Raw genomic sequence first — 15,439 nt, 5'->3', positions numbered from 1 at the left:
TCTGACATATCTCTTTCAATCTGGAGCTCAGGAATAATTATCACTAAAGGAAAGAAAAAGTTTTGTTAGTAGAAAAATATTTTGGCTTTACTGTCTAAATATTAACTAATCTTGCATGGGTGTTGTGTGCTATACCAGGGCAAACAAAAACAAGTGAAATGTACCATGCTTGCAGCACTTCATTGTATGGGCTTGGAAATTTAGGGCAGTACGTTGAATCAGTGCCAGCAAATTGGATCCTGGATATGGCTTAAGGCTGATTCTGCCTCTCCTTTGCCATCCTGTCCCCATTCATAGAATCATAGAATGGTTTGGGTTGGAAGGGACCTTGAAGATCACCTAGTTCCACCCCACTGCCCTGGGCAGGGACACCTCCCACTAGACCAGGTTGCTCAAAGACCCATCCAGCCTGGCCTTGAACACCTCCAGGGATGGGGCATCCACAACTTCTCCGGGCAACCTGTTCCAGTGCCTCACCACCCTCACAGCAAAGAACTTCTTCCTAATATCTAACCTATACCTACCCTCTTTCAGTTTAAAACCGTTAGCCCTCATCCTATCATAACACCGCCTTATAAAAAGCCCCTCTAATTTAAAAGCAGTGAGTTTGTGCTAGAAACTTAAGCTGCTTTCCCCGACAGTCACCTAAACACGTTCACAGAGAGGTTCAGATGAACACAGTACCGCAGACACCAGCCAGCCCCCGCCGGGCTGCCTCAGGGCAGCGGGGCAGAGCCTCCCCACCTCGGCCGCCCGCGCTTTTCTCCACAGCTCCGCCTGTGCGGGCCCCGCCGCGGCTCCCGCCCGGCCCGCGGGCTCCGACGAGGAGAAGCTGCGAGCCGCCCTTCCCCACAAAATGGCGGGGCCGCCCCGCTACACCGTGCCCCGAGACAGCCCGCCGTCTGAAGGCGAACCAGCAGCGCATGGCGCCGCTGCTCCCGTCCTCGCCCTGCCCCGAGGGGACTCTCCCGCCCCGCCGGCCCTGAGGAGACCCCCGCCCGCCAGGTGGCGCCTTCGCACCAGCGAGCGGGCGGCGCCTAGAAAGGCCCCGCGCGGCGCTTCCGGCGGGGAAAAGGAAGGGGCGGGGCACTTCCGGGGCGGGGGACGGCTGTCCTGGCGCCGGCGGCAACGGTAAGCGGCCAGCGGGTCCTGTCAGCGGGGCAAGGGGAGGCAGGAGGGGTCCCTGCTGTGCCCTGGGTCACGGCACCGGCCCCAGCGGTTGTAAGGCTCCCCCAGCGCTCCAGCTGTCCCGGGGGACTGCGGCGGGTGGGCCGCCCCGCCCCAGCGGGGGTCGCGGGCAGGGTCCCGCAGCGCGGCGAGGAGCGGGACCGCAGAGGCTCTGCCTCCTCCCCCGGGGAAGGGCCGCCGCGCACGGGTCCGTACCGCCGCGTCTCGGTGCGGCGGGGCCGGCGCAGGACAGCGGAGGGTCGGGGGCCGTGCGGCCCCGGAGGTGAAGCAGGTGCGGCGTACGGGAGCCTTCCCGCGGGGCCTGTCGTACCGTTGGCGGTAGCGGGAGTCGACACCGGGAACGTTCCTTGTGCCACCGCTCTTGCAGGAGCGTTTTCCAGGTGCCGTGAGTTAAGGGAACCGCAACCGGGTTTAGAAACTGAAGAATGTATTAGAACCATACAGAATCTGCAGTACCTATTCCCCTAAGCTCTTATGGCCTGTCTCCTTTGTAGGAAAAATGATTTTTGAGAGCGGCTCCTTCGTGAAGGGTGTGGTGCTGGGAGGAGCCTTCTGCATGTTGGTGACACTGCTCGGGCACATGAAGCTGGGCCATGGGACTAAAGCACATCACCACGAGCACCATCACATCCAGGCCCCCAACAAAGAAGACGTCTTAAACCTGTCAGAAGGTGAACGCATGGAGCTCAGTAAAAGTATCCGTGTTTATTGTATCGTTCTCGTGAAACCGAAAGATCTGGGGCACTGGGCCGCGGTGAGAGAGACATGGAGCAAGCACTGCGACAAGGTGGAGTTCTACAGCTCTGAAAACGTCAAAGTGTTTGATTCTGTTGCCCTCAACACAAATGATATGTGGGCGATGATGAGAAAAACTTACAAGATGACGTATGAACGTTATAAAGATGAATTTAACTGGTTCTTCCTTGCATATCCAACAACGTTTGCTATTATTGAAAATCTCAAGTATTTCTTACTGAAAAAGGACCCCTCGCAGCCTTTTTATATAGGCCACACTGTGAAGTCTGGTGACCTTGAGTATGTACATGGGGCGGGAGGAATTGTCTTAAGCATTGAATCACTAAGACGACTCTCCAGTGTTCTTGAAGACTCTGACAAGTGTCCAGAGCAGGGAGGTATGATTTGGAAACTTCCTGAGGATAAACAGCTTGCGATCTGTCTGAAGTATACTGGAGTGTTTGCTGAAAACGCGGAAGATTCAGAAGGAAAAGACGTCTTTAACACTAAATCAGTCGGTGCTCTCATTAAGGAAGCAATGTCTACTCACCCACAGCAGGTGGTTGATGGCTGCTGCTCTGACATGGCCATCACGTTCAGTGGACTGGCCCCCAACCACATGCACGTGATGATGTACGGTGTTTACAGGCTGAGACCCTACGGCCACACCTACAACGATGCACTTGTCTTCCTTCCACCTGCAGGCTCAGACAACGACTGAGGTCTCTTCAGAGGAGACCTGGAACCACGGAGTCATGACTGGTGTTTGTACTGACACATTCGATTTTTGTATCTGGTGGTACTGGTGTACAATTTTTTTTTTTTTTTCTTCACATTGAGGTTTGGTAAAGCTCTTAAAAGTGGAAGGAGAACTTTTTTCTAAATCTTTTATACAGAAACGGTTCTGGCTTTTGACAGTGCTGTAATGAAATGACAAGTTAATGTTTATGATAAAAGGAAACTAAGTTTATATGGGGGGTTTGTACATGTAAATATTTATTAATGAAAACTCAAATGAACTTTAGTCTACTGTTACAAATATATTTTTGCAAGATTTTGATTCTTTCAATTCTTCCAGGCATTTCTAGAATGTCTTTATATCTTTCTAAGATGTACCAATAAAAACTGACTACAGATCCAGTCTCATAGCCTAACTCTAAGCAATCTCCTTTACACTAGGCTACACAACAGCTGGAGCCATGCTGCTCATGCAGCACCTATCGCTTTATGTACAGCCGCCCAACCTAAGGAATTAGCAGGAAGCAAGCTGACAAAAGAGATCTGTTAGGAAGTTGCAGCAGAATAGTATTAAGTGACCTTTAGACTGCTGTTTTTAAGCAGACAAAAGAAAGAGATAACTATATTTGAGTTAAGTATTAACGTGGTCCGGTAGCCGGTCAGCACAAGAGTAATTACGTGTTGAAAATTTCACTTTGTATATCAACGCATTAGAACAAAGTTTCTGTATTATTTTCACTCCTGTTACTGGTGCTGATAGCATTTACAAGGAAGAAGTTAGCTGTCAATACGATTGTAGAGTAGATATATTCACAGGTACTTTTAACACCAAGATGCAAGACCTTTCTTTGAATATGATGCAAAACAGGTTACATACACAACAAAGCAATGTGCAGAACTACCCACTTTTGTTGGGTTTTGGTTAGTTGGGGGTTTTTCTTTGTTGTTCCGGAGTTCGGTTGTGGTTTTTGCTTTCAATGCACTTGAAATCAGTTTTATACAAGTTACCAAAGTGGGACTAAACAGCACTTCAGTATTTACTCCATTTAGAACTCACTGACCCGACCTGGATGTTGCAAGACTTAAGGAAGACACTAACTACATCTACCTGCTACATCTAGGACTATCACAGGCTTTGTTGGTACTAAAATACCCATGCAAGACCTGAGGACCTATTATGTTATTTCACCTTTCTTTAACAGACTATTTGTAGTATCTCATCCTATGCCGAGATGCAAGGGGGCAGATGGGGAAGTGAAACAGCCGCTTCAGAGCCGATGAGAATATCCACATCTTTGTTGTTTTAAGCACCAGGTCCTTCATTTTTTACAGGAATGGTAGGACAACTGCTCAGACCCCCAGGCAAGCTACCACAGTCTCACCTTTTGCAGATTCTCTTCTTCCTTCTCAGAGCTCAGCTGATGGCAAGACAAACAGGTACGTGATTGCTGCCAAAACCTTAAGATAAAACTTAAGTTGGTATTTCCAATAACTTTTTGCTAACTTGGCATACAAATTAATTTAAGCATGATTTAACTTGGATCTTCTTACAGAATCATTTTTAAAAGCTTACATCCATGGTTGGGAATACTCTGATGAAGCCAGATAAAGGAAGTAAAATTCTGATTTCAGCGGTGTTTCGGATATTAAAGATCTTCTCACCCCACTGCAACAACCACAGTCAGGGGCAAGTCAAGGAAAAAGAATGGGAGTTAACAATTCAAACCAGAATAAATCTCATTTAGCTCAGATTTGAGAGGTACCAAAACACAACAGGAAGAAACAAGATGGAAGGGGGAAAAGGAAGCCACAGAACTCAAGACTAGCTCATTTTATGTAAAAAAAAACACTGAAGCACAAACTCATTCCCCATAGCTCTAACAAGAAATTAGTACATTTATAGCAGAGTCTTTGAGATGCATAAAAATGTCAGGTCTGACCAAAATTTTTTCTATTATGGCAGTGTTGCAATCACCTTAATTTTTGTCTTTCTACACTAATAAATAGTTTCAGATCTACCCTGTCATTTTCAAAAGTAGAATCTTGTAAATAGTTTTATGGGAGAAATTTAAAATTAGCACATATTAGATAACACATTCCATCTCCCATGTCTTAATTTGACCACAGAATCGGATGGAGAACACCTCTGCTATCTTCTGTAAAGGTCCCAGAGTGGGGAAACCACACATGCAGAGCAGCACCGAGACAAAGCACTTGCATACAAAATTATGTTCTGCCATTATAAAATACAAGTGTTAGAATAGAGACTTGAAATATTAATAAATGCTCCCAGAGACAGAGTTATGAGTGGTAGACCTTAAAGTTTCCTTAGTTTATTAAATGATTCCATGGCACAGGCTATTTTCCATAGGCATAGCTTTGGGTATGCAGTCGCTGAACAGAGATTACCCAGAGAAATACAGAGTGCTCTTTAACCCATTCTGTAGATGTACATACATGTGGCAGTGTGCACAAGCTGAGATCTCTTTTGAAGTTCCACCTGAAGAAGTTGCTTCTGGCTACACTGATAACCGTGTTTTGCTATCATGCCTCTGTTTAACAGTGATTTTGTTTCCTAAAATAAGAAGGCGAACAGGGAGTAGAGCATCAGGCACCAAGTTGGTACACACTCCATTTGGAGTGTGCCCGCCATTACTATAAACTCCACTATAAGGACAGCAATATTAAAGTGTTGGCAGGTAGAAATTTGAACAGATATATATATATTCTTTAGATATGAACTAGCATAAAAGAATTTCTAGTCCACATACCTGTTTAATTTCATAAATCCTATACAGATAAATGCATATTAAAAAGCAAAAAATCCTTAAGTAAAATAGTGAAGTTAATGCTGTTAATAAATTAAGTTAAAAAATAAATGTCAAAAAAAACTGATTTCTCCACATTCAAGAAACAGGTAGACTAACAAGATGTTAATCAGAAGAAAAAAATCTGAAATGTTTCAGAGGTTTTATAAACCTTATTAATTGTATTTCACATATGCTTTATACTGCTCTTTTAGAAGAGCATAAAAATGTAAACATTTCTTGGCTTTTTCCTCCTTTTCATTTGAAATAGTCTACTCACAGTCCATGCAGGATCTTTCCGGCAGATATCTTCAGTCACTGAAGACTTGGGTTTGAGACAAAAGAACTGTAATAAAAAGAAATCTAGAAAACTATTGTAGCCTAACAGTACTTTCGCATTCACTTGATTTATTTAGCATAGCCACAGAACAAAATAATTTGTACATTCAGTCACATTAAAAACAAGGAATTACAAAGCAGTCCACATTTAAACTAAGTGCATTCCTTTGGAGTAACACAGTTCCTTTTGTTTCACTTGTATGTCTTCATGTGCCAAAGGCCGTCATTTAAATAGTGGATATTTTCGATACCAATCCCTTTGTTGACCTTCTCACTGTAGAAGGAGGAAGAGGTACAGAAGTATTAGCTAGGTTAAATATTAGAGCAGTACAAAATACAATATTTGAAGTAGAAAATGCAACATTTGTCAACTGGAAGGGGAGAAGCTATCATCCACAAAGTCATAATCTTCAACAGCAGGTGGACAGGAAACAGTATTTGTTATTGCATGTACCCACATTGCTGAATGATGACAATATTTGCCTTCCACGTTTTGTCAACAACATTCCACAATATTTTTAACTACTTCTTTGTGGGAGGCAGTTCTTCAGACAACATTTCTGCTGCTTTTCTTAATTTTAGCATTTCTCCATCAAAGTAACACAGCAGCTGTAAGTGACTCTCCTCCTCCCAGCACAGGAGGTGGTGTAACACGGATGGAATGTGGAATTTGGCAGGTTCTGGTTCTAAGTGTGCCACTGACACCATTGAGTGCTGAGCTGCTAGTTGCAAGACATCTACTCACTCAATAAAGAATTACAAATGCAAAATTTAGGTGCCAAGGACTTGCAGCATGTTACAGATGTACTACCCTTCCGCATCTTTTGAGTCATGTCATCTTTTAAAAATGATTGGTTTGTGCATCTGCATTGGATTTGTCTTCATCTTTTTCCCACTATATTATTCCATGGAAAAAAAAATAATCTAGTTTTGTCACAATAAACAAGCAAATCTCATCATTCTATTACAGACAACAACTTCCATTTCCCTGGAGAATATAGTTTCCTGTATTTATACTAAGTGTTCCATTACTTATACAATTTGTCCAAAAGTAATTGGGAAGGAAAATACTGTTATGTAAATTGCATTAACACATTGTGTATCATAATCACACCAAGTGACTGAAATCATACTGTTTCACAATTTTCTGCTTTAAACAGTATCACACAAAAAAGCATGCTAACGGGCTCCATAGACCAAGGATCATTTCATTTTCCTCTCCAGTTCATGTTGCTTCTCACAGGAACAGGATATTCAGCTCCAAGGCTGCTAAATTTGAAAAATAATCTTGGTTTGCAGTGATCACAGCAGATCACTGCAGAGTAGGACTAGAACAAAAGTAGCTATTCTTTCCACCTACTCTTGAAGTCTTTTGAAGGCATAACAAAGAATCCTGAGGAATGTAATTCATCAACAGCTACAGCAGGTACAAATCCAGGTTGCTGCAAGCCCCACTCTATCCCTTTCTTCTGTAGTACATTCCCACCTCTCTCTCCCTTGTGCTACCATTACGACTTAGGACTGCAGAGTGACCCAGTACAGAAGATGATCCCGCTGAGAACCATCCCCACAAGAAAGAGTGACTTATTTTCATCAAAATCGGCTCCCTCACCCACACAGGTGCTAGAGGGGGCTGGAACCAACACAGCCCAAACCTGCTGGGTGCATCTTACATCCTGCTGCAAGACATTACAGAACTTAAAATGACGAAGTGGTTTAGCTACTTATAATTTAGCAATATCTGACTGCTAAAAACAACTAAACATTCATTTCCATTTTCTATCTCTTTTCCTTCTCAAATAGTTTTCAGTTGATGTTCATCCCCTGAACAGACCTCTACACTTCACCAGAAGCTCAGCTAAGCTAGTAAGCACATCAGGCAGGAACGCTGCATGTGGGCACCAGGGGTAAAGAAAAAGAGAATGTCACAGGAAAAGCCCAGATAGTCAGCCAAGTACCAGCAGGACTTTACTCTCTGCTGTCCCTGCAGACAAAAATCACTTCAACGTTTTCAACCCCCTCAAACCCAAATTACATCTCTTGCCCTGCCCAGGCAGCAAGTACTCTATACAAGTATTTCTTTGTTCAGCAAGATCTGAGAAAGTATTATCAGAGAGCAAGAAATACTAACATTCAGCGGTAGTATTGATGTTGTGCATCTTAAAATCCCTATCCACGTGAAAAGAACTATTTTGATTCCATTTGGTAAACAAATAAGTAGGGAAGATATTCCCTGCCTCCCCTTCTTTCCCTGAATATAAATCAGCAAAATGAAATCTTAAAAAAATTTTGTACTTGAACGACATATGTTGCAACAGTGATGCAGTAACTTTCACAGTAGTGCTTATATTTCAAACTAACATAAGAATAACAACATGGGACAGGTTATATTTCAATTTTTAAAACACTTACATGTCCTCAGCTGACATCTTCATTACTCCCACACATAATGCATGCTGCTTTCCCTCTGCCATTATTGCCTACAAATTACCGCTAAGGAAAACACATTTTTTTAAGAACTATTTCAGAAAAGTAAAAGCAATGAGGAAACGACTTTCCAAAAGTTTCAAAATCCCAGGTTGAACTTTTACACTTTCAGTAATTCTAGAGCTCTAGCTCTTGAAGATAAGCAAAACAATGCACTGCATTTAACAATTGAATCACAGTGTGTAGAACAAAGCATGTATTTATGAACTTCAAACAGCAATTACAGAAAAAGATCTCCCAGCACTACACTCCATTTCTTCCTTTGTGACTAACAGAGATGATAGTCTCACCCTTTCTAGAACAAAACTGCACATTTATGGGTCCATTTTAGATTCCAAGGTACAGAAGAATTAAGACAAATCTAAAAAAAGAAGTAGTACTGAAATCAGACATATCTTTTTCAAAGCTTAGCAATATGTGATGCTAACTGCTGATCTTTTCCTATAGCATCTACGAACAAAAGCAGCACAGCTTGGTATCATTAATGCTGTGTTTGCTCAGGGCTCCTTTCTCAGTAACATAATGAGGGGTGAATTAGCATACTTTCCTCGTTTTACAGATGCTAACTTCATCAGACACATAGAGCAAGTCCTGACTACAGCAAAGCTGATCCTAAACATCTTTCCAGATTCCCTAGGAACAGGAGCAAGTTCTTCTATAACTGAAGGACATACAAGATTAAGGAGGCAGGGGCCAAATTACTTCACTTCATCTGTACTTACAGTTCTGCATAAAATCACAAAGGAGCTCCACTTATCAGTTCGATTAATAGAACAGCATCCCACCCAACAGCTCAGCAGGAATAGTTACTTGGTTTGGAACATCAGAGTAAGTAAAAGAAATTAAGAACAATTTTAACCTTGCCAAATAACATCTGAACCTCTGCAGCTCTTTTCAGAGTACTAGTTATTCCATGAAATACCATTAAAATCCAAAGTAATTCAGATTATGATCAGCTGAGAACACAAGAACAGAAATTTAACTCATCTCACAGCAAGTAGCAATTCATAGTCAGAGAAGGATACAACAACAGTATCAACAGCAGCAGGGTAAAGTTTTGCTCCAGGAGACGTCAGGCCAGGGCACATTATATTAGCTCCACTTAGTACAAATTTAATGGCGCCTTTATCAACCTGCTGATGTGGTAGAATAAATGGGTCTAGGAGGGGAAAGATACAGCATTACAATTAATACAGTAGGATGACAACACGAGTAACTCATTATCAAGTCAGTTTAGATAGGGCAATTAGATATATAGCATGCTGCGAGAGTAGGAAGTTTGAGAAACAATTTCCAGATCTCCTATGGCCTGTACTGTCCCAAAAGGACATAAGTACTGTTCTCCCAGACCACAGCTTTTATCTGAGAACCAAAGCGTAATCCAACACTAGGCCTATGCCTCCTGCATACTCACATACCCATGTAATGAGGAACAATTTTAAGAAGTTCCCCCAGTGAAAACAATCACACAAGTACCCACATACTAAGAGGTCTTAAATCCCTCAAATTACATATGTAACTTCTCACGTGAAAAAGAAACAGCTTAATGTTAACAGGACAAAAAAGGCAAAGATGGAAAGAAAAAAAAAAAATCATGAAGGCTGTCAGCTTTCCAAACCATCCTTCAAGTTGCACGCACCTTCTTGAAGTATTTCAAACACTGAGATTTGACTGACTAACATTTTTGGAACACCTACACTAATCCAAATCAGAGTAACACAATCAACCAGAACAGGGAGAACAACAAGAAAAATAATGCGTGAGAGTAAACTGCAAAAAGCACACAGCATAAATTCTCACAGGAGACAAGCAGGCATTACATCATAAAACTCATGATTAAGAAATATTTTTCTTGTAAGAACCTACAAGTCTTTGTAAATAACTTTGTAAGTTTTAAAGGAAGACTCAAAAGAACAGAAGATAGGAACTAACAACAGGAAATTTAGATCTCTGTCCTAGGGAAACCTCTCTCAAGATTTGTTGCAGAGATTTGCACAATTTAATTCTTAGAAATCAAAGTTTAGATTGCTTAACATATACTATGACAATAATTGTGGGGGAAGCAATTCATATAGGCACCTGAAATAGCAAAGCAATAAATTACCGTTAAGAAGGTACACTATTAAGATCTATTCTGGAATATGTATGTGTCCATGTAAGTAGTAAGTTCTTATTAATACAGTTATACCAAAGTCCTGTGGAATCACACGCTCACCCATCTCTCCCCACAACTACCATCCTCAAGAAACTTACATTTGTGAAGCAACCTTAGCGTCGGGTAAAAAATCCCTTCTCTTTGTCTGAAGAACAGCAACTCCCCATTCACAGTGAGGATTTCTATATGTTCATGACTGCAAGATTTAAAAAAATTATTCCAATAGCTACTTAAACATTTTATAGTTTAAATGAAATATTTTACTTCACAGAGTCTGGTCTATCTTGGTATCTGAGAATTAAGACAGCCAATTAGCAAGAAAATTTAAAACTAGAAATATTATCCTTTTTTATGCCTTGTTCTTCAGCACTGGCGTACTGCAGACTTCCTTCCCATTTAAAAAAAAAAAGAAAAAAACAACAACAAAAAAAATCTACAGACAAACATCCAGCTATTCACAAACTGCATTTCTTCAGTTTTTTTAAAATGCAATACAAAGAGTGCACAAGCATCAGGAATATGCAAACATTTACTACTCTCTACTTAATAAAAAAAGAAAATAATCCAGATAGTGTATGGAAGCCCAAAAATAGTAAAAAATTGCTACTGGAACCTATCCAAACAAGTTTGAGCTTCCATATCCATAAAGCTGAATGCTTCCCTTTAACAACCCTGGAAAGTCCCCGAATATGTGCCACATTCACTACTAGGCAGAGTTTTGTTTTCCTCAAGCATCCTACCAGCATGCCTTCAAGAGCATGATGAGCACATGCAAACTTTCTGGTTTGGCCACAACATGGACTGTTATCTGTAAGAAATTAGATGCTTTTCAAAAACACTAGGTTCATCTACTACACAAAATAAACACATCATAGAATGGTTAGAGTTGGAAGGGACCTTAAAGATCATCGAGTTCCAAGCCCCCTGCCATGGGCAGGGACACCTCCACTAGAGCAGGTTGCTCAAAGCCCCATCCAGCCTGGCCTTAAACACTTCCAGAGATGGGGCATCCACAACTTCCCTGGGCAACCTGTTCCAGTGCTTCACCACCCTCACAGTAAAGAAAAATAAAACATGAAGGAAGCAATACTATCACCTTGGAAGCAAAGGTTAAAAGAAACTTACCATCTTACTATTTTGACTGGGTCTTTCTTTGGCATAATTTGGTTTAGCCATGGTTCGATAACAGGAAACTGGTCAATCAGCTGATTCTTAATACCTTTAATAACGGAAGTCTTCAGCTGGATGCAGTTTGATACATTCTCCTTTTCATCAAATCTGTCAAGTGAGTGAAAAGCATTTCAGAAAAGCACAATTTGCTGCCCCAAAGACGCCATATCTCAGCAATATTCTTCAGAAATGTTGCTAAATTCTCTATAACACCTTAGCAGTACTGATTCTGTCCCATTCTCAAACCTAGGATTCATGAGGCTTGTTTGTCCCCTGGGAACACTCTGCTGGGGGAAGGTAGAGAGGTTTCCACTAGTAGGCTGTATTTCTGCCTGAACTTTGTGTGCACCCATGAAACATGCTTTCAGTCTCACAGATACACCTTGGCACACAGCGTTATTTCACCCAACTCATAGAGTAGGCTTTGCTGGTAACACCAACACCTATAGCCCTCTTCAAATGTATGTATGAGTCCTTCACCTTCACCACAGTTGTATGAACTGTGCTTTGTACCACCCCGAAGTTCAGACGAGTTAATGATTCAGCTTACTTTTCAGGTTGCTTTTTTTTTTTTTTCCTTTTAACAAGCAAGTACCCAAAGAGGCCAGGCCAGCAACCCCAGGGGCAAAGCTGAGGGCGATTCCTGCGCCCCGAGGAGGCCGCGGGGCCCGGCGGAGAGCGGCCGGCCGCCCCGACGCTGCCCTAGCCCCAGCCCCCGAGTAGGACCGGGCGGTGCCGATCCCACGGGCGCAGCGCTGATCCCGGGCCGATGGGGCCGAACCCCGAGGCAGAGGGGGGACCAGGGCCCCCCCAGCCCTCCTTCCCCCACCCTCCCGCCGCCTCCCGAGCCCCGGCCTGGCGGGGGGCGGTGGGTCCAGCCCCACTCACTTCTTGAACATCCTGGGGGCGGTGGGCGCCGGGCGGGCGAGTGCCGGGCGTGGGGCCGGCGGGCGGCGGCGCGGGCACCCACGGCCTCCGCGCTCCCTCACACGAGGCTGCCAGCCCACCCCTCCGCGCCAGCCGGAAGCGCCGCGCGCTTTACGGCCCGTCGCGCCGTTCCATTGCGACGGAACGCGCGCAGCGACTACAGTTCCCAGCGGGCGGCGCGGCGCCTCGGCGCATGCGCACAGGGACGGGACGGGACGGCGACGGCGACCGGACGCATCGTCCCGGGACCGATCGGGCTCCGCCGATCCGTCGAGGGGAACCCCCCAGGCGTCCCGACCGGCGGAGAGCGGGCAGTAGAATCCCGGTTTCCAATGAAGGCCTCAGCTGCCAGGGGGAGGGGCCGGGTTGTGGTGAAGGCCATCGCGCTACGCGGTGATTATGAGAATCCAATTAGGTTTTGCCTGGGGGTGGCCGCGGTGAGTGTGAATAATACTGTGAATAATCGTGCGGCCGAACATTGCTCGTTTTAGAGCAGTGGAACTGTTACCACTGGCATAGAGGGGAGAAGGGACGAGGACATAAAGACCAGGTCATCATTTATGACAACTACCAAGTTCTTTTTTTTTTTTTTTTCTTCCATACAAAACAAATTAATCAGCTTTGATACCCTTAACAACTAAAACCTAATACTGAAGAGTATTAGTATTAGTTGTGTCAGTCACACAAAGTAAAATGAAGCCTTTATATGTGGGTTCAGTTAAAGTTCGCTCACACAGCTAAGATTTACATGCATCTGGAGCAACAGCGTGTGCCAGTAGCGACCTTGAGAGCAGGGGAGGATGAGAAACGTAAGTTACACATCCTGAAGCTCATCCTGACAAAAACAGAACACAGTCTGGGAACCGAAACTTGTCCTGGTAGCAGAGTACCTGTTATTGTGATAAGCTCATTAGAAGGTAGAAAATATTTTTGTAATGCCATGATTGGGCATTACGAGGGGAGTGGGTTTGTGTCTTAGTGTATATAAGTTTCTCCATGTAGCAACAAAGGGCAGACTTGGATTTGCTTACTGCACGACCTACGAGTCCGTGATTTCTTCATACGCCACATTTATGCATGGTATCATTTATTCAAATGGTGAAGTAGAGAGTCAGGAACTCACTAGTAGCTTTCATTTGAAAGGATACTAGTGAACTACGGCATCATGTAAATACTCGCTGAGAATGCCACCTGCACCTGCTTTGCAGCATCACTGAAAATACTAAGCTATAATCAATAATTCAGTTTTCACTGAAACACAGCGACATGGCTCGTGCCCAGATCAGAAAGTGAGAACAGGAGTTCATCACACTGACAAACTATTCCATACGCTTTTTTGTGCTCCTCAGAATAACTTTTATTAAGTAGTACTTTGCCAAGTAAACAATCCCTGCAGGCGTGCTCGCATGTTTAGAAACTAGTGAAAAATTCGTTATGCTCCCACCTCGAATGTGTGAGGTAAACTTTTACCCTCAATGACTGCTGACAAACATGCAACATCCGACTGAAACCACCTGAACCACTGGTTTTATGCCAGCCTAAAACAGCAAGATTCATTCCCAATTTTCAAAAATGGCTTTTTATCAACAGGAAGCTCTTTATCTCCACTCTTCTGCCACCTTACAGCACCTGGACCACTGGCTCCCTTCACGGATGAGCAAACCTTGAATCTCAACGTCTCCGTCTTCTCTTCCAAATGTTTTTTGGTGGTGTAGCTGCAAAGACTTCAAGGCCAGCTAACTGCTTCCCCAATCTAAATTTGCTTGTACAAAGGATTTTTGAAGAAGGCTCTAAGCACCTAGATTGGAATTTTGTAATACAGCTCTCATTATTATTCTTCAGCCTCACCACCAAAAAGCTGAAGACGTTTGCTCTGGTTGCAGCGTCACCTTTAGGTAACAGAATTTTAAAAGCATGGAACCTGGATAAGACTGACAAAGCAAGAGACGCATCCAGCAAATGGCTTTACAACCCCTCCAGTCCCAATAGAAACCACTCCTTAGGATCATATGCTAAATAGAAAGGATTTAGAATCTCTCCCCGCATACGTTTCAGTGAGGCAAGGGCAAAATCCACCGCACCTGGATTCCTCCTGCGTCCCCAGCACTCTACCTTGCCTTCCCCCGTTCTCCCACATATCTCAGACCACGACTGGTGAGGAGTTGCATGTTCTGACTGATGGGACGCAGTCTTCCCCACCCAAATGACTGCATGGGCAGGAAAACCCTCCTGCTTCTCCAGGAAAAGGGACACTTACTCATGTCTCCTCTTTTATAAATCAAATCATTTTCACAAACCAAGAACCTATAGAAATTTAAGATCTCTTACATCTCTACACCTCTTACCGAATTTGGTTTAAGTGAACGTGACAGTTAGTGGGAACAGAGGAAAACTTGACAGTGTAATCATATACGTTTTATTTAGTTAGCAAACCTCTTTATTTTTGTTACACCTGAGTTGGAATGTAACTTATTGGTGCTTGGGAATCTAAAGCCAGTCAAAAACAGACTGAAGCTTTGCTTGGATTTTTTTTTTTAATCTGGAAAAAGTACTTTTCTACACATCACTAGCATTAGATGTCAGGCCTCAGGAGCTGTTCTGGCAGTTACTCAGACAGAAAACATGCTCCAGAAAAACCTCAGTAAAATTACACTCATATCGCTCTGAACCACAGTTTCTGTCAAGACAAGTTAGTGTATCTTTTTCTGTCAAACACAGAACTGCCAGGGGCCTTCCCCCAAGGAGCTCCGCTGTCAGGAAGGCAGGTGCAAGCTCTCGGCTGAAGTCCTTGGAGAATCTCTTCTGGAACAAAACCTCACTGCTTGTTTTGTTACCGTTTCTGCAGCCGTTTCTCAACCGTGATTGAATCCTAACAACGCTCTCGGAGGGTTGG

General features: G+C 43.5%; 2 protein-coding genes across 2 annotated transcripts; one reads left to right on the top strand and one right to left on the bottom strand.

Annotated features, from left to right (window-relative positions):
• The first annotated feature begins 1,687 nt into the window (after nucleotides 1–1,687).
• C1GALT1C1 (C1GALT1 specific chaperone 1) lies at nucleotides 1,688–2,644 on the top strand. The gene has a single exon (XM_074147362.1). The coding sequence runs from the start codon at nucleotides 1,688–1,690 to the stop codon at nucleotides 2,642–2,644; it is 957 nt and encodes a 318-aa protein (XP_074003463.1).
• Nucleotides 2,645–2,896: 252 nt separating this feature from the next.
• MCTS1 (MCTS1 re-initiation and release factor) lies at nucleotides 2,897–12,646 on the bottom strand. The gene is made up of 6 exons (XM_074147360.1): nucleotides 12,508–12,646; nucleotides 11,575–11,727; nucleotides 10,548–10,645; nucleotides 9,320–9,453; nucleotides 8,220–8,287; nucleotides 2,897–6,081 (listed from the first exon to the last, which is right to left on the bottom strand). The coding sequence occupies exons 1-6, from the start codon at nucleotides 12,516–12,518 to the stop codon at nucleotides 6,000–6,002; spliced, it is 546 nt and encodes a 181-aa protein (XP_074003461.1). The 5' UTR covers nucleotides 12,519–12,646; the 3' UTR covers nucleotides 2,897–5,999.
• Nucleotides 12,647–15,439: the final 2,793 nt, after the last annotated feature.

Source organism: Numenius arquata, chromosome 5 (genome assembly GCF_964106895.1).
Source record: "Numenius arquata chromosome 5, bNumArq3.hap1.1, whole genome shotgun sequence".
NCBI lineage: Eukaryota > Metazoa > Chordata > Aves > Charadriiformes > Scolopacidae > Numenius > Numenius arquata.
Note: the sequence above shows the minus strand (reverse complement) of the source record. Positions and strands in the feature narration are given on the sequence as shown.

Coding starts and splice junctions, on each gene's coding strand:
- C1GALT1C1 (XM_074147362.1), top strand. CDS start 1,688: ATGATTTTTGAGAGCGGCTCCTTCGTGAAGGGTGTGGTGCTGGGAGGA.
- MCTS1 (XM_074147360.1), bottom strand. Junction 10,646..11,574: donor CCAGTCAAAATAGTAAGATG/GTAAGTTTCTTT, acceptor TAAATCTTGCAG/TCATGAACATATAGAAATCC. Junction 8,288..9,319: donor CTGCTGTTGATACTGTTGTT/GTATCCTTCTCT, acceptor GGTAATTTGTAG/GCAATAATGGCAGAGGGAAA.